Here is a 23569-nt window from a genome sequence, read left to right as displayed (position 1 = left end):
TGAAAATGTTTGAACACCACTATTTATGTAACTTCTGTTTTGCCAGGATACAATGCAACTGTCTTGGCCTATGGGCAAACTGGCTCTGGGAAAACCTATTCAATGGGAGGTGCATATACTGCTGCACAAGAGAATGAACCAACAGTTGGGGTCATTCCTAGGGTAATACAACTGCTTTTCAGAGAAATTGATAGAAAAAGTGACTTCGAATTTACTCTGAAAGTGTCTTATTTGGAGGTAAGTGATTTATCTTTATTCTAAATTCAAAATTATCCATATGTAAAAAAATAAACCCAAATAAGATTTTTCCCTTTCATGACTTAAATTAGTAAATGCAGTTTTAGTAAATTACATTTTGCTATATTGATAGAAAAAACTTACTGGCTCCACTGGAGTTGGCTCCCACCCAGTTCTTTCCTTGTTAGAATAGTTTGTTTAATCTGATAGAGAAGTTGGCATTGTCGTAAAAAAGATGATTGAAATTCTTTAATTCCAATTTGGCCTCAATTACTGGTTCCCTGTAGAGTCTTCAGAAAAGTATTTGATTTCTCTTTTCTGTTTTGTGGCTTAAGTGATTATGCTGCTGCTTCATGAAGACTATTATAAAGATTGGGTGAAGTATTGAGCTGTGTAAGGGGTGATATAATGCGTTTATTCAACAGGTATTTATTGAGCACCTACTGTGACTCAGTGGCCGCAACAGTGGGCTCAAACATAGCAACGATCGTGAGCATGGTGCAGGACCAGGCAGTGTTTCGTCCTGCTGTACGTAGTGTCGCTATGACTTGGAACTGACTCCATGGCACCTAACAGCAACTGTGTGTCAGACCCTATTTTAGGCATTTAGATACATCTGGTACTTGGGATGTATCAGTGAACAAAACAGATAAAAATTCATGCCCTTTTGGGAGCTTACATTCTAGTGTATATCAGTATACAAACAGACTGGCTAGTTATATATCTGACCTCGGGACATCAAAAACACATGTTTAGGGAACTTAGGGCTTTAGGGAAATTAGCTGCTTAGTTACCATAGCAGTGATAAGAGAAAATCTTTAAGGAGCAATTGAATGATGCAATTTAAGCTTGCAAATTGAATACTTCATTCTGAAGTTGAATCTTAATATATTAATGAGGTAGAGGATATAGAGGTGGAAGAGGGGGAGTTAAACATTAAATTAATAAGGTTCAGCACAAAGCTGGTTCCTATGAGGCAGATGTTAAAGATGTCCCAAATGTCCAACTTTTCCAAACTGCTGTATCACTCCATTATCTCTAACATCAATTATTCCCCCTCCCCTCACTACTCTCCCTCCCATCTTTGGGCTCGGTAATTTGATGCAGTGTTTCACAAAACTTGTGAACTTACAATTAAGTGGTTTGTTAGGGAAGTAATAGGGTACAACTCAGGATCGGGATCAACTTGGAAGTAGTAGGAACAACTCAGGATGCAGTTCCTCAATCAGGACAGCTTCTCACCCTCTGCCACAGGGCCTGCTGGGGGCCTTCTCAGGTGTGTGTTACGACTCTTAGCTTCCTGAGTTGGCAAGCCCCACCACAACCTTCTCACACTGGTCTCCTGGTTCCTGCCGTCTTACACCCCTATTACTCTTACGACTACCGCACTGCTGTCTCTCGCTGTCTTCCATGTTACAGCTCCTTTCTCTTGCTCTCCGTCTCTCCCTTTAATCCTAATGGGATGGCAAAACTGACCAATCCCCTCATTAGGGCTCCATATACCTCTTTTGCCTGATCCCACCCCCACAAGGGTTCCATGCACCTTATTGACATTATTAGCAAGCTATCCAATCCCCTTGGTGGGCCTCAAGTGCCTCGTTTGCATGGTTCCACCTAGTCATTTGGTGGGAGTTACAAAGACTGTGGCTAGAAGGGCCATGTTAAGTAATTCACTGCACTGCAGGCCACCCGCTGGCTCTTCTAGCCATCTCCCCTTTCATACTTGAAACATTAACTTCACCCTCCCAATCTTTTTACCAGTCCAAGGCAGTCATTTACGATTAGTCCTTCAGTAGGGCAAAGAGTCCCCAGGGTAAGGTTACTCGGGTACCAGCCATTCCGGTCTGCTGCAGGTATCCATCTGATCTGGTCAGGTTCTCCAGAAGTCGTCTCAGCTTGACCCTCTCTGGCTCTGATAAAATTTAACTCAGAGAAGATGATTCCCTTGCTCTGAGTCTCTCTTAAGGTATCAGTATAATGTTAGATTTCCCCCCTGCATAACCCATTTATTCATTCCTTTACCTTCAGCTACTATTTCTCCTTCCTTCCATTTTTCATTTATTTTTACCCAAACTTTTCCACCTTGGGAAGGGGACATAAGGTTCAGATGATGTGGAGTGTGAATACGTACTCATGAAAGCATGCAATCCAGCCCTTCATGCTTTTATCTCTCCCCATTTTAGGTAACAAATGTTTCAGTTGCCCATACCAATTCTCTATGAAACCATTACTCTGAGTGTGGTATGCAACATGGTATTCCATTTCATATGATGTTTCTTGGCCTATTGTTGCACCTTGTGGGCTGTAAAGTGTGTTGTTTGGTCTGGTGAAATATGACTCCATGGCCCAAATTGGTACAGTATCTTTTGTTCCAAGCCTTTAGTGGTGTTTTTGGCATTTGCATCTGTCACAGGATATGCAAAGCCCGGTCCAGAGTATCTATTCCTGTGAGGACCCATTTGTAGCCACCTGGTGCCACTGGTGTCATTGGTCCAATATAATCAAGTTGCCAGCTACGTGCAGGGCCTTTCTCCCAGGGAATCTGCCCCATAACCATTTGCAACCTCTGTCGTTCTTGCTGGCAGACAGCGTAGTCCTTATAGTTTGTGCCTCAGAAGGTGCAAGGGGGATGTGTCTAGATTCTACCTATCTCTGCATTGCTACAGCACCCCCATGTCTGCTCATTTTATGGACCCAATTGGCCACCTCAAGTGAGTGTACCAACAGGTCCACTTGCTGTTTCCTATCGCCGTCTGAAAGAGGAAGGGCTTTTTTTTCTGATGGGCATCAACATGTCCTACTCTAATGCACCCTCTAAATTCCCAGAGCACTTTCCATAGGTCCATGCCCCACACAGGTGTCCCCTGAATAGTCCAATTTTCCATTGCTCATTTGTCTGATCATATAGCCAGGCCATTGGCTACTGCCCATGAATTAGTAAAAACCCAAACATATGGGCTCTCAGACCCATTGCCCAATTCTTCCATCATGGCTAGGAAGACAGTATGCAGTTCAGCCCATTGAGCTGGTCTGTTTTTACCTTTTTGAATTAGAGTCTTTCCATCTGCTGGTCTTAATGCAGCAGCTTTCCATATCAAATGTTGTCCATATACCCTGGAACTGCCATCTGTGAACCAAGCAGTCTTCTGCTGGTCAGTAGAGAGTTGTTTGTAGGGCACCATCCATGTAGCAATGGGCTGTAACAGCTTCTTAGGTGGATCTGGGGTAGGACCTAAGGGAAAAGAGGCTACCTGCTCATGGATACAATGGGTGCTTCCTTGCATTCCCCAAGTAGCTTATTCTTGTATGAACCATTTCCATTACATTATGGAACTATTTGGGGCACTGCCCTCCTTATTAGAGTGTTTCTCTGACATCACCCAAGACATTATGGCTATTTCAGGTCTCAGGATGATTTTATGTCCTTCTGTCAATGAGGTAGTCTTAATCAGCACCTAATAGCAGGCGAGTAATTACCTTTCAGATGGTGTGTGTTGTGCTGCAGCACCTGGAAACGTTCTAGACCAGAGTCCCAATGGTCACTGTAGGGTGGCGTTCTTGGGTTTTTGCCCTAAACTCTAGTCTGCATAAGCACGTGTGGCAGACACCTCCAAAATGATGTCTGAATATGGACCATGAGGGCTTAAACGCAGGGAGAGTGAGACCACTTTCTGTAATTCAGACATAACCTACTCTTGCTCTAGCCCCCATTTGAATGCAGTTTTCTTCCTAGTGGTTTATGCATGGGAGCCAGCAATATTTCCAGATGTGGAATATGCATTCTCCAAAATCCAAATAGAGCAACCAAATGTTGGGCCTCCAGCTTAGTGTTGGGGGTGGATAGTGACAGCAACTTATTCTTTGTTGCCTCTGGAATATCATGGGTGACTCCTTCCCAAGTTATTCCCAAGAATTTTATCATTTCAGCAGAGCCCTGGATTTTTGCTGCATTTATTAACCAGCCTCAGTTGGTCATGTGGGCCACCACTATATTCAAATCAGCCCTAGCCTGTTCTTTGGTGTTTGATATTAACATAATATCGTCAATGTAGTGTATCATTACACTTGAGAGCTACACCAATTCCATGTCTCTTCTAACCAAACTATGATAGTAAGTTGATGAATCCAAGTAACGCTTTAAGCCTAGCAGGATGGCAAAACTGACTAACCCCCTGATTAGGGTTCCATACACCTTATTTGCATGGTCCCACCCCCACAAGGGTGCCATGTAGCTTATTTACGTTATTAGTAAGCTATCCAATCCCCTTGGTGGGCCACAGGTGTCTCATTTGCATAGTCCCACCCAGTCATTTGGTGGGAGTTTAAAAGACTATGGCCAGAAGGGCTATGTTAAGTAATTGCACCACAGACATCATCAAGATCAGCCTTTCATATTTTACCACAATTAAAAGAAAAGATTAGCCTTCTTGAGTCTCTTGATTAACCTAGCTGTAACCAAGATAATTGAATATAAAAATAACTCAGGAATCTGGTCTGTTAAATACTGGCAACAGAAATAGTAGCAAACAAATATAGTGCTTACTATGTGCTAAACAATGTTCTCAGCACTTAAAAGTTCTGGATGCTATTGAAATCTTGGTTGCTACTTCTCTCTTTTGACTTCTTCCTTCTGCTTCCCAACTCCACCCCCCATTAAGGACCCATTATTACATTTTAACAAAATCAGTGAAAGCGACGCTGTTATGACGCCATCAAATAACTGAATTTGGTACCCACGCAGCTTTTCTTTGTGTCTGCTGTTCCTAAGAGACTTTGTCTTAAGATAGCAGTGTCAATTTTGCTATAAATAACATGGATTTATTCTGGTAAAATATCAAATGATTACATGTAAGATTAAAGTCCTTTTCATAATTATAAAAATAATACATGTTCATTGTAAAAAAAAATTAGAAAATACAAAAAGTCACAAAGAATAATAAAAAAATTTACCGGTGATCCCACCACCCAGAGATTACCATTGTTAACGTCTTGTTTTTATTTCATTTTCAACAATACCAGATCTACAATGAAGAAATCTTGGATCTTCTATGCCCATCTCGTGAAAAAGCCTCTCAAATAAATATACGGGAAGACCCTAAAGAAGGCATAAAGGTGTGTTTGTCTCTCATTTGATGTCATTAAAAAATGTTGGCGAGTACTAAAGTTCACATCCCTTTTATTTGCCACTATGTTTTTAAACAACTGCTAACATCGTAGTCTTCCAGATTTTGTATGAACCTAATTCCTAAGTGGGAGCTTCTTGTGGGGAAGGAAAGAAGTACTCATATTCAGTTTTATCAGCATCCTGTTACCTCTTGAATGAAGGCTAATGTCAAGGAAGTATTTATTAATTATCTATAGAGTTCTAAGGCTGAGATGTCCAATATAATGGCCACTAGGCACAAAAAAGTGGTGTTTTAAGTTTAAATTAAGTAAAATTTAAAATTCAGTTCCTCAGTTGCACTAGGCACATATCAAGTACTCCATAGCCACATGTGGCTACTGGCTACTGTACTGGACAGTGGAAATATAAAACATCCATGATCGCAAAAAATTATATTGGATAGCACTGTAATAGACATTGTGCTGGGATCTGGGATAATATTTAAAAAGTGAAAAGTTAAATAATATAAAAATTTTAAATTCGTAAGTGCCATAGGAGGAAATACATCACTTATTTGAGTGGCTTCTCTCACGTGGTGTAGATAATAGGATGAGGAACTAGAGCTGAACAGAAAATTTGAGACAAGCTTGGGAGTTTCATATATGGGAAAGGGGCAAATCCAAAAGCCAGTGTTGAAAACAGGCAGAACTTGGGTCTAGCACCAACTTGTGTATTCAGGAATGGGAGAGTCATAGCCTGGAAGTAGGTGAGAATATGTAATACAGATTTAGGAAAACTTGATAAAATAATATCCTACCCATCTTCCTCTCCTTCCCCTGTTCTGCTGCCCAAAGGAAGAAAAACAAGTTGAAGGGTTGGTGTACAGCTAAAGGACAGGCAAGTGTGCTTTTGAATTTGTTTTTTCCATCTGGGTCATTATATCGCTAACCAGGTGCTAAAGCAAGGCTGGAAACCCTGGTGGCGTAGTGGTTAAGTGCTACAGCTGCTAACCAAAGGGTCGGCAGTTCAAATCTGCCAGGCGCTCCTTGGAAACTCTGTGGGGCAGTTCTACTCTGTCCTCTAGGGTTGCTATGAGTCGGAATCCACTCAACAGCACTGGGTTTGGTTTTTTTTTTTTTTTAAAGCAAGGCTTGAAGGATCAGACCTATTTTGAAAGCCTGATAAGCTTGGAATACAGGAAGATGGTTTGGATAGTGAAATCAGAAACTTGGATAAGCAACCTGGGCAAAATGCATGCTGTCACCAGGAAGAATATTAGTACTAAGCCAGCTCTTGACCCTGTTCTAAGATCTTTTATATACTTGTTATGGATTGAATTGTGTTCCCCCAAAAATATGTGTCAACTTGGTTAGGCCATGATTCCCAGTAGTGTGTGGTTGTCATCCATTTTGTGATTGTAATTTTATGTTGAGAGGATTAGGGTGGGATTGTAACACCACCCTTACTCTGGTCACCTCCTGGACCCAAGGTAAAGGGAGTTTCCCTGGGGTGTGGCCTACACCACCTTTTATCTTACAAGAGATAAAAGGAAAGGGAAGCAAGCAGATAGTTGGGGACCTCATACCACCAAGAAAGAAGTGCTGGGAGCAGAGTGTGTCCTTTGGATTCTAGGTTCCAGAGAAGATCCTAGTCCAGGGGAATTGACGAGAAAGACCTTTTTCCAGAGCTGACAGAGAGCAAAAGCCTTCCCCTGGAGCTGACGCCTTGAAATTGGACTTTTAGCCTACTTTATTGTGAGAAAATAAATTTCTCTTTGTTAAAGCCATCCAGTTGTAGTATTTCTGTTATGGCAGAACTAGATGACTGAGATAATACTCTCCATGCTAAAAAAAAAATGCTAAGGCAGAGGTTAATTCCTAAATTGAGTTGAAATTTGTAAGTACAAAAAGTGTGACTTTCTGACTCAAACTGGAATGGGTAAGGACAGTTTGTAAACACTCCTCAGATGGGATGGATAGGATTTAAGCAAGTAGAAGAAAGAAGTAAGGTTATTCTAGAATAACTTAAATAGAAAATATACTCCCAGGGATAAGACTAGACCAGTCTGACTGGATTAGAGTGTTTGGCTGAGAATTAATAGGAGATATGTTAGCCCACCCCTCATCTGTCAGTTTGTCATGCTGTGGTGTCTTGCATGTTGCTGTGATGCTGAAAGCTATGCCACTGGTATTTCAGATAGCAGGAGAGTCACTGTCATGGATTGAATTGTGTCCCCCAAAAATATGTGTCAATTTGGCTAGGCCATGATTCCCAGTATTATGTGATTGTCCACCATTTTGTGATCTGATGTGATTTTCCTATGTGTTGTAAATCCTACCTCTATATGTTAATTGGAAACCCTGGTGGCGTAATGGTTAAGTGCTACGGCTGCTAACCAAAGGGTCGGCAGTTCAAATCCACCAGGCGCTCCTTGGAAACTCTATGATGCAGTTCTACTCTGTCCTATAGGGTCACTATGAGTCTGAATCGACCCGACGGCACTGGCTTTATATGTTAATGAGTCAGGATTAGAGGCAGTTATGTTAATAAGGCAGGACTCAATCTACAAGATTAGATTTTGTTAATCCCTTTTGAGATATAAAAGAGAGAAGTGAGCAGACAGACAGAGGGACCTCATAGCACCAAGAAACAAAAGCCAGGAGAATAGCATGTCCTTTGGACTTGGGATCCCTGTGCTGAGAAGCTCCTAGACTGGGGAAGATTGATGACAAAGACCTTCCCCCAGAGCCAACAGAGAGAGAAGGCCTTCTTCTGGAGCTGGCACCCTGAGTTTGGACATCTAGCCTGCTAGACTGTGAGAGAATAAATCTGTTTGTTAAAGCCATCCACTTGTGGTATTTCCATTATAGCAGCACTAGATAACCTAGACAGTCATTCACGGTGGACAAATTTCAGCAGAGCTTCCAGACTAAGACAGACTAGGAAGAAGGACCTGGTGAACCACTTCTAAAAAATTGACCAGTGAAAACCTTATAAATAGCAGCAAAACATTGTCTGATATAGTGCTGGAAGATAAGCCCCTCAAGTTGGAAGGTACTCAAAATATGACTGGGGAAGAAATGCCTCCTCAAAGTACATTTGACCTTAATGACGAATCTGGAATAAAGCTGCACCGAAGGCATTGGTGAAAAACAGCGCTCCAGGAATTGACGGAATACCAACTGAGATGTTTCAACAAACGAATGCAATGCTGGAAGTGCACATTTGTCTACGTGAAGAAATTTGGAAGACGGCTACCTGGCCAGCTGAGTGGAAGAGATCCATATTTGTGCTCATTCCAAAGAAAGGTTATCCAACAGAATGTGGAAATCATTGAACAATATCATTAATAACACACATAAGTAAAATTTTGCTGAAGATCATTCAAAAACAGTTGCAGCAATACATTGACAGGAAACTGCCAGAAATTCAAGCTGGATTCAGAAGAGGATGTGGAATGAGGGATATCATTGCTGATGTCAGATAGATCTTGGCTGAAAGCAGAGGATACCAGAAAGATGTTTACCTGTGTTTTATTGACTATGCAAAGGCATTCGACTGTGTGGATCGTAACAAATTATGGATAACGTTGCAAAGAACAGAAATTCCAGAACACTTAATTGTACTCATGTGAAACCTGTATGTGAAGCAAGAGGCATTCATTTGGACATAACAATTAGATACTATGTGGTGTAAAATCAGGAAAGGTATGCATCAGGGTTGTATCCTTTCACCATACTTATTCAATCTGTATGTTGAGCAAATAATCTGAGAAGCTGGACTATATGAAGAAGAATGCAGCATCAAGATTGGAGGAAGACTCAAATAACCTGTGTTATGGAGATGACACAACCTTACTTGCTGTAAATGGAGGGGACTTGAAGCACTTGCTAATGAAGATCAAAGACTACAGCCTTCCATATGGATTACACCTCAGCATAAAAAAACAAAAATCCTCACAACTGGACCAATAAGCCACATGATAAATGGAGAAAAGATTGTAGTTGTCAAGGATTTCATTTTACTTGGATCCACAATCAACGCCCATGGAAGCAGCAGTCAAAAAATTAAACGACGTATCACATTAGAAAATCTGCTGCAAAAGACCTCTTTAAAGTGTTAAAAAGCAAAGATGTCGCTTTGAGGACTAAGGTACTCCTGACCCAAGCTATGGTGTTTTCAGTCGCTTCATATATATGCGAAAGCTGGGCAATGAATAAGGAAGACCAAAGAAGAATCAATGCCTTTGAATTATGGTGTTAGTGAAGAATGTTGAATATGCCATGGACTGCCAAAAGAACAAACAAGTCTGTCTTGGAAGAAGTACAGCCAGAGTGCTCCTTAGAAGGGAAGATGGCAACACTTCATCTCACGTGCTTTGGATATATTATCAGGAAGGATCAGTCCCTGGAGAAGGACGTCATGCTTTGTAAAGTAGACGGTCAGCAAAAAAGGGAAAGACCCTCCATGAGATGGACTGACAGAGTGGTTATAATAATGGGCTCAAACATAGCAATGATTGTGAGGATGGAGTACGACTGGGCAATGTTTGGTTTTGTTGTACGTAGGGTCTCTATGAGTCGGAACCGACTCAAATGCACCTAAAAACAGCAACATTTTAGGACCAGACTATTAAGCCAGGCTAAAGAGTTTAGTTTCTATCCTTGTTAACAATATATAAGCTATTTAATACTTCTGAATGAAGGATTGTCATGGCTACCTTTGCCAAGTTTTTCTTTTAATATATATGTGCTACTTCTCCAACTAAGTTAGCTCCTGGAGGTTAGACAAGTATCTTAACGACCTTTGTGTCCTCATTATCTTGTACTTGGCTTAGTTGTTTGGTGATATTTTAGGAAGCAGGATTTTAGGAAGATTAAACAGAAATGGATTAAAGAGGAGAAAGAGTAGGGTGAAGAAGACCAGTTGGGGAAACCGTGGCCTCGTTTTTCATGCATGAAGTAATGTGGATCTGGATTAAGCAGGTAGATGTGGAAAGGAAAAGGAAGCAACACATTTGAAAGAAGAATCGACTAGGAGCTGGTGATATATGGGATCTGGGGGAATGGGAGGAATTGAAGGAGAATCTGAAGTTTTGAGAATATAAGCCTAGAAATACTATTAATAGAAATGGACATGTGGTAGTGAGAATTGGTGTTGGTGGAAGGAAGATCTTTTTGATTTATAATTTACTGATTTCAAAGTGTAAGTAGCATGCAGTTAGAAATATAGGACTAGAAATTAGGGTCAGTGACGTATGTTCGGGACCTAGGGATCAATAAAATCATAGCATATTGGGGCTTGAAGGGACTTCGTATTCATCTAGTCCAATACCTAAAGGCTGCAAGAAATTATGACTTGTACAAGCTTTCCCAGGTAGGTACAGTACCAAGCCTAGGACCCTGTTCTGGCTTCCAATCCAGTGGAAACTGCCGTGCTATTTCCCCTATCGAAAACAAGGTATAAAGTGGATCAGTGATACAGGGAGGAGGATGGGATTCTATGGATGAGAAAGTAGCAAAGAGAAATATTGTAGCTGTTTGTACTGCACTTGCTGTCCTGGGTCCAAAGTTTACCTTCACTCGGAGCTCCCTGGAAGCCCCTATCCATTGCTCTCCTAAAATACAGAGATCTTTTCCAGCTCCAGTATTGGCTGGCACCCTTATTTCTGAAGTCTCTAGGGAAGATTGGAGTCTTTGATTTCCAGTGACCTACATAGAGTTGCTAGTTAAAACAGTCCTCATTCCATGTCTATTCTATTTCTTGAAATTCTAGTAGAACAACAAGGCATTTTTTTTAAAATCACCAATCTCTGTATTTCTGGTCAAGTGTTTGAAGCATGAATCATACGGGAATTTTTTTTCTCTGAATTAGATTGTGGGACTCACTGAGAAGACTGTTTTAGTTGCACTGGATACTGTTTCCTGTTTGGAGCAGGGCAACAACTGTAGAACTGTGGCCTCCACAGCTATGAATTCCCAGTCATCCCGATCTCATGCCATCTTTACAATTTCCATAGAGCAAAGAAAGAAAAGTGACAAGTAAGTTACAATTTAAAAAGTCAAGATTTTTAATGTTAGTTCTGTTAAAGTCCAATGTTAGGCTGCTTCTCTTCAACTGATTTGACAAATCATTTACAATTATTGCTGTGAGCACTAGGGACCAATGGAACCACATTGACTGACTTGAAATAAAATGAGAGCCAACAAGTCAGCTTTGATATTTAGCTACCCTCCAGCTTGTTTTGGAAACCCTGACGGCATAGTGGTTAAGTGCTATGGCTGCTAACCAAAGGGTCGGCAGTTTGAATCCGCCAGGCGCTCCTTGGAAACTCTATGGGGCAATTCTACTCCATCCTATAGGGTCGCTTTGAGTCGGGATCAACTCAATAGCACTGGGTTTTGTTTTGTTTTGTTTTTTTTTCCAGCTTGTTTACTATCCTCACTTATGTCTTCTGTCATTATCACAGGAATAGCAGCTTTCGCTCCAAGCTGCATCTTGTAGACCTTGCTGGATCAGAAAGGCAGAAGAAAACCAAGGCTGAAGGAGATCGCCTAAAAGAGGGTGAGAGAGTAATGAAGGCCACAGTTGTAGATAAAAACCTCTAATACTCCTATTAATGTCTTGATTGGAATATTTCAGACCACATTCTAACAGTAGCTACAATTCCAGTTTGAGGCTGATTTCAGAAAAGTGAAAAATTGTTCCTTTCCCTTGCGCTGATTGTCTTAATTCAGGTATGAGCTATGGACCTGGCCCTTGGTTTGATTTCATCTGGTCCAGGCAAGTTTTAGTTTTTGTTTTGTTTTGTGTTACCACCAACTACTTATAATTAAAATTAGTATCTTTATTCTGTCTTCTCAAGTATTCACTATCCCTCCCAGACATTGTCACTTATAAATTCTTATCAGCATGATTTCCATCTTGTCATTCAAGTTGTTGGATATAAATTTTGAAGCTCCTAGGGCTAGAATCCTGTGGTGTATGCTATTAGAAACCTTTATCTCACATGATAGCGATCTGGTAATCTGCATGCTTTCGGAATGGTCTGTTAAGCAATTACTAACAATATCCAATACTAATTAACATCCAGCTCATATTTCTCAAGTTTGTTCTTAAGGATTTCATAAAAAGTTTTATCAAATGCCTTGCTATAGCCCAGATATACTATGTCTACCATACTTCTCAGAGCTACCAGCTTAGTAACAGTCCAAAAGAGAAATGAGGATTAGCCTAAATTGATTTTTTCTTAGTGAATTCCAGCGGCTTTTAGTGTTCATTCTTCAATTTCTTGTTCTTGCCAACCATGCCTATAATAATCCATTCTAGATTTATATCAAACTCACTTGTCTATAATTTATGGCATTAACTCTTACCCCTTTTTTGAAAATTGAAATTGTACATCTACCCAGTCTTCTGAAACATCTTCCTTCATGGTTCTTCAAAATTATTAGCATAGCTTCGGCAGTCTCATTTGAAATTTGGACTCTTATTAAAGTAGTTGGGTTCTCACTTACTACCTCTTTACTCATGGTGGGCTTCAGTTCCCTCCTGGGAACCGAGAAGTCAGAAGCAAAAATAGTAATTGAGGAATTTTATATCTTTGTCATTCTTTATACTCCTGGCACAGGGCAGAGACCTATTCCTTCCTTATTCAGCTTCTTTTTTTCTCCTAAATTTTATTTATTTTGTTGTTGAGAATACGCACAACAAAACATACACCAATTCAAGTTTCTACATGTACAATTTAGTGACATTGATTACATTCTTCGAGTTGTACAACCATTCTCACCTTCCTTTTCCAACTTGTTCTTTCCTCATTAACATAAACTCATTGCCCCTTAAGTCTCCTATGTTATGAGTTGCTGCTGTCAGTTAGATCTGTATAGATTGTCATTAAAAGAGCATAATGCTCAAGGCAGACTTTTTTCACTAGTTAAGCTAAACTGTTGTTCGTTTTTAAGAAGACTTCAGGGAATATTTTTGTTTTAAAATTTAAAGATTATCTCAGGGCAATAGTTTCAGGGGTTCATCTACCCTCCATGGCTTCAGAAAGTTTGGAGTCCATGAGCCTTATTCAGCTTTTTATTGTCAATGTATTTAAAAGTGCCCTTTCTGTTATCCTGTGTTTGTACTATGAGATTTAATTTTCTTAATATACTTTTTATAGATTCTTTTATCTTTTTTGAGTTTTGAGTTTTTTAAACAGCTTTATTGAGATATAATTCATATACCATAAAATTCACCCATTTAGAGTGTACAGTTCATTGGCTTTTAGTATTTTCACAGAATTGTGCAACCATCACCACAATCAATTTTAGAAAATTTCATCACCTCAAAAAGAAACCCCATAGCCATTAGCGGTCATTCCCCACTCCCACTTCCTTCCCTAGCCCTAGATAACCACTAACCTACTTTTCATATAAATGGAATCACACAGTCCTTTGTGACTGGGTTCTTTCACTTAACATAAGGTTTTCAGGGTTCATACATGTTGTAACATATATCCATTGTATAGCTATAACACATTTGTTTTTCCATTCATCAGTTGTGTCTACTTTTTGGCTATTAGGAGTACTGCTCTATGAATATCCATGTATAAGTTTATGTGTAGACAAATCATTTAATTTCTCTTGGGTGTATACCTAACAGTGGAATTGCTGGGTCATATGGTAACTCTATGTTTAAGTTTTTTTTTTACAAAATTAAGATATAATTCACATACCATAAAATTCACTTTTTTAAAGTATACAATTTGGTGCTTTTTCCTCATCTATTGAAATGATCACATTATTTTTGTTTTATTGATGTGCTATATTACAGTAATTTTTTTTAATGTTGAATTAGCCTTGCATTCCTGGGATAAGCCTTGCTTGTTATTGCTATTTGTTACTGCTATATTGCTACTTTTCTGGACTAATTCTGTAAAGTCTATATTCCCTGTAGTGTGCAGTCATACCAGTCTCTGCTGAATTAGCTTAGTGGTTAGCTAATGGTTGATCTCAGATTTCCTTAAATGCCTTGAACCTGTAAGTTTTCCACCATTTGCCTAGGGTTCTGTGTATATGTTGGGGCATACCTTCAATGCTCAGGCATTTTATATATCTGCCTTAGCCTTCAATTACTACTTGAACAGGGCCTCGAAGTCAGCCAGAGGTACAAGACTGAGGGCATATCAGGTTTTTTCTGGTCTTTCCTGGGCATGTGCATAGCCCTCCAAATGCACATGACTTTCTAGATCTCCAGGAATATATCAGAGCTTTTTAGAGTCTCTGTGGGCATCCCTGGGTGGTGCAAGTGGTTAACGAGCTCGGCTGCTAACTAAACGATTGGAAATTTGAATCCATCCAGAGGCACCTCAGAAGAAAGACCTGGTGATCTTCCAAAAAATCAGCCATTGAAAATCCTGCAGAGCGCATTTCTACCCTGACACACGTGGGGTTGCCATGAGTTGGAGTTGACTCAACAGCAGCTGGCTTTGTTTTCTTTTTGGTGGATATCGCATTCCCTAGATCTTCCTTTTAAGTTTTTGGTCAGGTTCTTATTAACTGGTTATTAAATTTACTGTGTATCTTTACCAAGTATTTTTATAGGCATATGTGTGTATGAACATATAGTAGTATAATTTTGTTATATGTCTTTTAAAATTTTGACATTGCTAAATTAATTTTATTTCCTTTTAATTACACAAGTTATACATGAATACATTTCTAGTATAAAAGCATAAACAATAAAGATGAAGATAAATTCCTCCTTGATTTACCACCCAATCCTAATCCAGAGGTAACCCACTTTCAGCTGCTTGGTGGGTATCGTTCAGGGCTTTTTCTCTACATATATGTTTTTGTTGGTGTTTCTTATTTGTGTGTGTTATTTTTAAAGATAAATGCTATCTTACTGTACATATTGTTTTCAACTTGATTTTATCTCAATATATTTTTAAAATCTTGTATCGATATATATAAATCTACCTCATTTTTAAAACTGCAGTATAGAATTCCATGGAGCCCTGATGCCGCAGTGGTTAAGAGGTACAGCTGCTAACCAAAAGGTCTGCAGTTCGAATCTACCAGCTGCTCCTTGGAAACCCTATGGGGCAACTCTTCTCTGGTCTACAGAGTCGCTATGAGTTGGAACCGACTCGACGACACATAACAGCAACAACATAGAGAATTCCATAGTATACAGAACATACCTTGTTTATTTAACTATTTGCATTTGGATTGACATTTAGGTTGTCCAGTTTATGGCTGTTACAAAAATGATGCTTCAGTCTGTAGCCTTGTACATGATATATACCTATGAGAGTATTCTCTAGGTTAGATACCTGGAAGCAGAATTGCTAGTTTGAAAGGTATGCACATTTGAGATTTCAAATACTGCTAAATTATCCTCCAAAATGTCTGTCCCAATATGCACTTAACCCACAATATATGAGAATATGTGTTTCCCAGTACTGCTGACAGTATTGGAGATATATATATATATATATATATATATATATATATATATTTTATTGTGCTTTAAGTGAAAGTTTACAGTTCAAGTTAGTTTCTCATACAAATATTTATAGACACATTGTTATGTGACCCTAGTTGCTCTTCCTATAACGTGACAGCACACTTATCATGTCCACCCCAGATTTCCTGTGTCCATTCAACCAGCTTCTGTCCATTTTTGCCTTCTCATCTCGCCTCCGGAACTGCCCATTTAGTCTCACGTATCTACTTGAGCTAAGATGCAGTCTCTTCAAGAGTATCATTTTATGTCTTATTGTCTAATCTTTGTCTGAAGAGTCAGCTTTGGGAATGGTTTCAGTTCTGGGTTAACAGAGAGTCCGGGGGCCATGTCTTCCGGGGTCCCTTCCAGTGTCAGATCGTAAAGACTGGTCTTGTTACTAGAATTTGAATTCTGCACCCCATTTTTCTCCTATACCGTCAGGGACTCTCTGTTGTGTTCTCTGTCAGGGCGGTCCTTGGAGGTAGCCGGGGGCACCATCTAGTTCTCTTGGTCTCAGGCCAATAGAGTCTCTGGTTTATGTGGCCCTTTCTGTAACTTCAGTTGATATTTTCCTTGTGTCTTTGGTGCTCTTCATTCTCCTTTGCTTTGGGTGGGTTGAGACTGATTGATGTGTCTTAGATGGCCGCTCGTTAGTATTTAAGACCCCAGGTGCCAATCACCAAAATGGGATGCAGAACATTTTCTTAATAAACTTTATTATACTAATTGACCTAGATGTCCCCAGACCTCCACCCGTTACTCTGTCCCTCAAAGTTATTGGTTGTATTCAGGACACTTCTTAGCTTTTGGATTAGTCCAGTTGTGCTGACTTTATATTGTGTGTTGTCCTTCCCTTCACCTACGATAGTTCTTATCTACTGCCTAGTTGGTGAATACCCCTCTCCTTCCCTCCCTACCCTCAAGCCCATAAAAGAATATTTTCTTCTGTGTTTAAACCTTTTCTTGAGTTCTTATAATAGTGGTCTCATGCAATATTTGTCATTTTGTGACTAATTTCACTCAGCATAATGCTTTCCAGATTCATCCATGTTTTGAGATGTTTTGCAGATTCATCATTGTTCTTTATCATTACGTAGTATATTCCATTGTGTGAATATACCATAATTTGTTTATCTATTTGTCTGTTGATGGGCACCTAGGTTGCTTCCATCTTTTTGCTATTGTGAACAATGTTGTAATGAACATGGGTGTGCATATATCTATTCGTGTGAGGGCACTTATTTCTCTAGGATATATTCTAAGGAGTGGAATTGCTGGATCATATGGCAGTTCTATTTCTAGCTTTTTAAGGAAGCGCCAAATTGATTTCCAAAGTGGTTGTACCAGTTTACATCCCACCAACAATATATAAGTGTTCCAGTCTCTCTACAACCTCTCCAAAAGTTATTGTGTTTTTTGGATTGCTGCTAGCTTTGTTGGAGTGAGATGATATTTCATTGTAGTTTTGATTTGCATTTCTCTTATGGCTAAATGATCATGGGCATTTCCTCATGTATCTGTTAGTTGCCTGAATGTCTCCTTTGGTGAAGTGCCTGTTCATATTCTTCGCCCATTTTTTAATTGAATTATTTGGTTTTTTGTTGTCGAGGTTTTGCAGTATCTTGTAGAATTTAGAGATTAGACACTGATCGGATTTCTTGTAACCAAAAATTTTTTCCCAGTCTGTAGATTGTCTTTTTACTCTTTTGATGAAGTCTTTTGATGAACATAAGTGTTTGATTTTTTAAAGCCCCCAGTTATCTAGTTTCTCTTCTGTTGTTTGTACATTGTTAGTAATGTTCTGTGTATGCCATGTATTATGGCTCCTAGTCTTGTCCCTATTTCTTCTTCCAAGATCTTTATCATTTTAGATTTTATATTTAGGTCTTTGATCCATTTTGAGTTAGTTTTTGTGCATATTGTGAGATATGGGTCTTGCTTCTTTTTTTTTTTTTTTTTTTTGCAGATGGATATCCAGTTATGCCAGCATCATTTGTTAAAGAGGATATCTTTTCCCCAGTTACTGGACTTTGGGCCTCTGTCAAATATCAGCTGCTCATAGGTGGATGAATTTACGTCTGGATTCTCAATTCTGTTACATTGGTCTATATATCTGTTGTTGTACTAGTACGAGAGACTGTTTTGACTACATTGGTATAATAGGTTCTAAAATCAGGTAGTGTGAGGCCTCCTACTTTGTTCTTCTTTTTCAGTAATGCTTTACTTATCTGGGGCCTCTCCCCTTTCCATATGAAGTTGGTGATTTGTTTCTCCATCTCATTAAAAAATGCCATTGGAATTTGGATCAGGATTGCATTGTATCTGTAGATCGCTTTGGGTAGAATAGACATTTTCACAATGTTGAGTCTTCCTACCCATGAGCAAGGTATGTTTTTCCAGTTACGTAGGTTTCTTTTGGTTTCTTGCAGTAGTGTCTTGTAGTTTTCTTTGTATACGTCTTTTATGTCTCTGGTTAGATTTATTCCTAAGTATTTTGTCTTCTTGGGGGCTACTGTAAATGGTATTGATTTGGTGATTTCCTCTTCAATGTTCTCTTTGCTGGTGTAGAGAAATCCAGCGATTTTTATATGTTTATCTTGTATCTTGATACTTTGCTGAACTCTTCTGTCATCTGCAAATAGAGGTACTTTTACTTCTTCCTTATCAGTTTGGATGCCCTTTATTTCTTTTTCTAGGCTAATTGTTCTGGCTAGGACCTCCAACACAATGGTGAATAAGAGTGGTGATAACGGGCTTCCTTGTCTGGTTCCCATTCCCAGGGGGAATGCTTTCAGACTGTCCATTTAGGGTGATGTTGGCTGTTGGCTTTGTATAATGTTATGTTGAGGAATTTCCCTTCTATTCCTATTTTGCTGAGAGTTTCTATCATGAATGGGTGTTGGACTTTGTCAAATGCCTTTTCTGCATCAGTTGATAAGATCATGTTGTTCTTTTGTTTTATTTATGTGATGGATTACATTGATTGTTTTTCTAATGTTAAACCATCCCTGCATACCTGGTGTGAATCCCACTTGGTCATGGTGAATTATTTTTTTGATATATTGTTGAATTCTATTGGCTAGAATTTTGTTGAGGCGTTTCACACCTATGTTCATGAGGGATAGTGGTCTATAATTTTCTTTTTTTTTTTTTTTGTGGTGTCTTTACCTGGTTTTGGTATCAGGGTTATGCTGGCTTCATAGAATGAGTTTGGGAGTATTCCATCGTTTTCTATGCTCTGAAATACCTTTAGTAATAGTGGTGTTAACTCTTCTCTGAGAGTTTGGTAGAATATTCCAGTGACACCATCAGGGACAGGGCGTTTATTTCTTGGGTGTTTGTAAATTACCTTTCCAATCTCTTCTTTTGTTATAAGTTTATTAAGTTGTTCCACCTTTGTTTGTATTGGTTTAGGTAGGTAGTGTGTTTCTAGAAATTTGTCCATTTCCTCTAGGTTTTCACTTTTGTTAGAGTACAGTTTTTTTAGTATTCTGTTATGGTTCTTTAAGTTGGGTCTGTTGAGATATCGCTCATATCAATTCTTATTCCGGTTATTTGCTTCTTCTCCTGTTTTTCTTTTGTCAATCTGGCCAAGGGTTGATCAATTTTATTGATCTTTTCAAAGGGCCAGGTTTGGGTCTTGTTAACTCTTTCATTTACTTTTCCATTCTCTATTTCATTTAATTCTGCTCTAATTTTTATTGTTTGGGCTCTTCTGGTGCCCAAAGGCTTCATCTGCTGTTCTCTTTCTATTTGTTCGAGTTGTAGGGTTAATGTTTTGATTTTGGCCATTTCTTCTTTTTGGATGTGTGCACTTATTGCTGTAAATTGACCTCTGAGTTCTGCTTTTGCTGTGTCCTAAAGTTAACATGCTTTTGATGTTATTAATTTGTACTTTTATGGCTTTATGGTCAGAAAAGATGCTTTATAATATTTCAATATCTTGGATTCTGTTAAGGCTTGCTTTCTGGCCTAATATATGGTCTATTCTAGAGAATGTTGCATGTGCGTTGGAAAATAAAGTATAATTGGCTGCTGTTGGGTGGAGTGTTCTATATATGTCTATGAGATCAAGTTGGTTGCTTGTGGCATTTAGATCTTCGGTGTCTTTTTTGAACTTCTTTCTCAGTGTTCTGTCCTTTGCCGAAAGTGGTGTGTTGACATCTCCTGCAATTATTGTGGACCTGTCTGTGTCTCTTTTCAATGCTGTTAGAGTTTGTTTTATGTATTTTGGAGCCCTGTCGTTGCATAAATATTTAATATGGTTATGTCTTCCTGGTTTGTTGACTCTTTAATCATCAGTGTTCTTCCTTATCCTTTGTGGTGGATTTTACTTTGAAGTTTGTTTTGTCAGAGACTAACATTGCCACTCCTGCTTTTTTTTGATTGTTGTTTGCTTGATATATTTTTTTCCATCCTTTGAGTTTTAGTTCATGTCTTTGAGTCTAAGGTGTGCCTCTTGTAGGCAGCATATAGACGGATCATGTTTTCTTATCCATTCTGCCAGTCTCTGTCTCTTTATTGGTGCATTTAGTCCATTTACATTCAGCATAATTATTGACAGGGATGAGTTCAGTGCTGTCGTTTTGATATCTTTTTTGTGTGTTGTTGACAGTTTCTTTTTTCCACTTAATTTTCTTTGCTGAGTCATTTTTCTTTATATATTTTCATCGCTGTCGATTTTGTATTTGCAGAGTCTTTATGTTTTTCTTGTTATTTATTTATTTTATAATTTTTATTGTGCTTTAAATGAAAGTTTACAAATCAAGTCAGTCTCTCACACAAAAACCCATACTCCCACTTACTCTCCCCCTAATGAGACAGCCTACTCTCTCCCTCCACACTCTCTTTTCGTGTCCATTTCACCAGCTTCTAACCCCCTCCACCCTCTCATCTCCCCTCCAGGCAGCAGATGCCAACGTAGTCTCAAGTGTCCACCTGATCCAAGAAGCTCACTCCTCACCAGCATCCCTCTCCAACCCATTGTCCAGTCCAATCCATGTCTGAAGAGTTGGCTTTGGGAATGGTTCCTGTCCTGGGTCAACAGAGGGTCTGGGGGCCATGACCACTGGGGTCCTTCTAGTCTCAGTCAGACCATTAAGTCTGGTCTTATGAGAATTTGGGGTCTGCATCCCACTGCTCTCCTGCTCCCTCAGGGGTTCTCTGTTGTGTTCCCTGTCAGGGCAGTCATCAGTGGTAGGCGAGCACCATCTAGTTCTTCTGATCTCAGGATGATGTAGTCTCAGGTTCATGTGGCACTTTCTGTCTCTTGGGCTAGTAATCGTCTTGTGTCCTTGGTGTTCTTCATTCTCCTTTAATCCAGGTGGGTTGAGACCAATTGATGCATTTTAGATGGCTGCTTACTAGCGTTTAAGACCCTGGACACCACTCTTCAAAGTGGGGTGCAGAATGTGTTTAGTTTTTTGAGTAACTGCCACACTGTTTTCCACAACGACAGTACTATTTTGCATCCCTGCCATCAATGGATAAGGGTTTGTTTCCCCATATCCTTGCCAACATTTGTTATTTTCTAATCTTAGCCATCCTAAACCAAAAACTAAACCCACTGCTGTTGAGTTGATTTTGACTCATAGCAACCCTGTAGGACAGAGTAGAACTTCCCCATAGTATTTCCAAGTCTGTAATCTGTATTTTCTGTTATCCCTCCCCATTCTGGTACTCCAGTCACTCGTAGGTTACTTCTCTTCATAGAGTCCCACGTGATTCTTAAGGTTTCTTCATTTTTTTTTAATTCTTTTATCTGATTTTTCTTCAAATATATTAGTGCCAAGTGATTTATCTTCGAGTTCAAAAATTCTACTTTCTACGTTCTCAATTCTGCTTCTCTGACTTTCTGTTGAGTTGTCTAATTCTGTAATTTTATTGTTAATCTTCTGAATTTCTGATTGGTGCCTCTCTATGGATTTTTCCAGCTTATTAAACTTTTCATTATGTTCCTGAATAATCTTTCTAATTTCTTCCATTGCTTTATCTGTGTGTTCCTTGGCTTGTTCTGTATATTGCCTCATTTCCTTCCTGATGTTTTGAAGGGTTCTGTATATTAAACTTTTGTGTTCTGCATCTGGTAATTCCAGGAATGCACTTTCATCTAGAAGATCCCTGGATTCTTTGTTTTGAGAGACTGTTGAGGTGATCATGGTCTGTTTCTTTATGTGACTTGGTATTGACTGTTGTCTCCAAGCCATCTATAAGTTATTGTATTTATGCGTGCTTACTGTGTCGTAGCTTCTTGCTTTGTTTTGTTTTGGTATACCCCTATGGGTTGCTTGAGTGAGCTAGCTTGATTATTTTCACCTTTGGAGCTCTGGTGTCCTGTTCTGAGCTGGCTAGAGCTGTTATCAGGTATATCAGTCTAGAAGTCCATTCAGTTTTCTTGTATGAATTCAGCTCAGGTTTCCAGGTAGCTGATCATCAAGTGTGTGGTACAGGCTCTGTCCTACAGTCTTAGAGGGGCAGGGGTGTTTGGCATATATACCAGTATCTGATTGCAGCAGGGGGTCATGCTCTGAACAAGGCAGGGGGCTGAGAACTGACCCCCAAGTATCTCTGAGGAAAGCATGCCCCTGTTCCCTAGAGCATGCGGGTGGGTGGGTTCTGCAGACGGACCATGGGCACCCACAGTTTTTGGTTGTAAGGACTGGGAGGTACCAGTTATCTCTGGACCCCTGTTGCAGGTGGCTAGGTGACCTGAGTGGAGCTCCCAGTCCTTAGGTCCCTTATGTGGGTAGGTGGGGACCTTGTTTAATAGGCAAAGCAATGTCAAACATCAAACACTCACCTCTCCACTGCACAGCTGAAATGGTTGGAGTCTGCGAACAAGGACCTATTCTCCCGAAATAGGCCCACACAGGTCCATGCAGAAGGGAAAGGTGCTCAAAGTCCATGGTTGGTTTATGCCTAGACAGGAGCTGCTTCTGTCCTGAGTTACCCTGGTTAGTGGAGCTAGCAAATTATCTTTTCCCCAAAATTCAAATTTTTCCCTTCCCCAAGGCTGGGAGGGTGGCTCTAGGTGCTCAACAGTGCCTATCTCAGGCCCAGGGAATTCAGCCGCTGAAGCCGGTTTGCGGGTGCAGGGGCACATTAAAATATACGCAAGTACTTAGCTTTTGCCGAGAGCACGCTGTTCTCCTCAGGTTCCAGAGGTGTGAGTGGGCTGTGTGGCTGGCTGCTTCTCCCTGAGGAAACTGTGGCCGAATGCTAGTACCAGCCCGCCACCGCCGCCGCTCCTCCGGGAATGGTGCCTGAGGCCTTCCCACGATTCAGGTCTGGTAACTCCTCTCCGCTTCTGAATGGTCTCTTCCTCCCCCTGCCCCTCAGTTTGTTTTCTAAGCTTGCCTTTGAAGCTCAGGGCTCCCAGCTTGTCACAAATATACTCGTTTCACTTGTTTTTTCGGGCCTTTGTTGTAAAGAGGGCTCGTCGGAAGCATCTATTCCGCTATCTTGGCTCCACCTCTTCTGGTTTGTTTTTAACTCATGAACAAACATACCTTTTTTATTGATTGGGCATGTGTCTTTGCCTTGGCAGTCAGGATGCTCAGAGTCAATTCTACAAAACACATCTAATTTGTGAACATGACCTAGCATGCTTTTTGTGTGCTGTTTTTATTCTAGGTTTAATTTTCTTTGTCCTTATTTTCTTTTTGTCCTGTGAATACCCATCTCCCACCCTCTCTCCCTCTCCTCTCTCATAACCATCAAAGAATATTT

At 39.8% G+C, this 23569-nt stretch overlaps 1 protein-coding gene across 3 annotated transcripts in view; it reads left to right on the top strand.

Annotated features, from left to right (window-relative positions):
• KIF4A (kinesin family member 4A) overlaps positions 1-23569 on the top strand; it is a 197009-nt gene that overhangs the window by 22305 nt on the left and 151135 nt on the right. For all 3 annotated transcript variants that reach the window (XM_049871659.1, XM_049871660.1, XM_049871661.1), the window contains exons 5-8: positions 47-237; positions 5257-5349; positions 11216-11382; positions 11811-11905. In XM_049871659.1, coding sequence (XP_049727616.1) covers positions 47-237; positions 5257-5349; positions 11216-11382; positions 11811-11905 — 546 coding nt within the window. The remainder of the gene's footprint in view (positions 1-46; positions 238-5256; positions 5350-11215; positions 11383-11810; positions 11906-23569) is intronic.

The sequence above is a fragment of the Elephas maximus genome, chromosome X (genome assembly GCF_024166365.1).
Source record: "Elephas maximus indicus isolate mEleMax1 chromosome X, mEleMax1 primary haplotype, whole genome shotgun sequence".
Classification (NCBI taxonomy): domain Eukaryota; kingdom Metazoa; phylum Chordata; class Mammalia; order Proboscidea; family Elephantidae; genus Elephas; species Elephas maximus.
The sequence above is the reverse complement of the archived record's forward strand: the minus strand, read 5'-3'. Positions and strand labels throughout refer to the sequence as shown.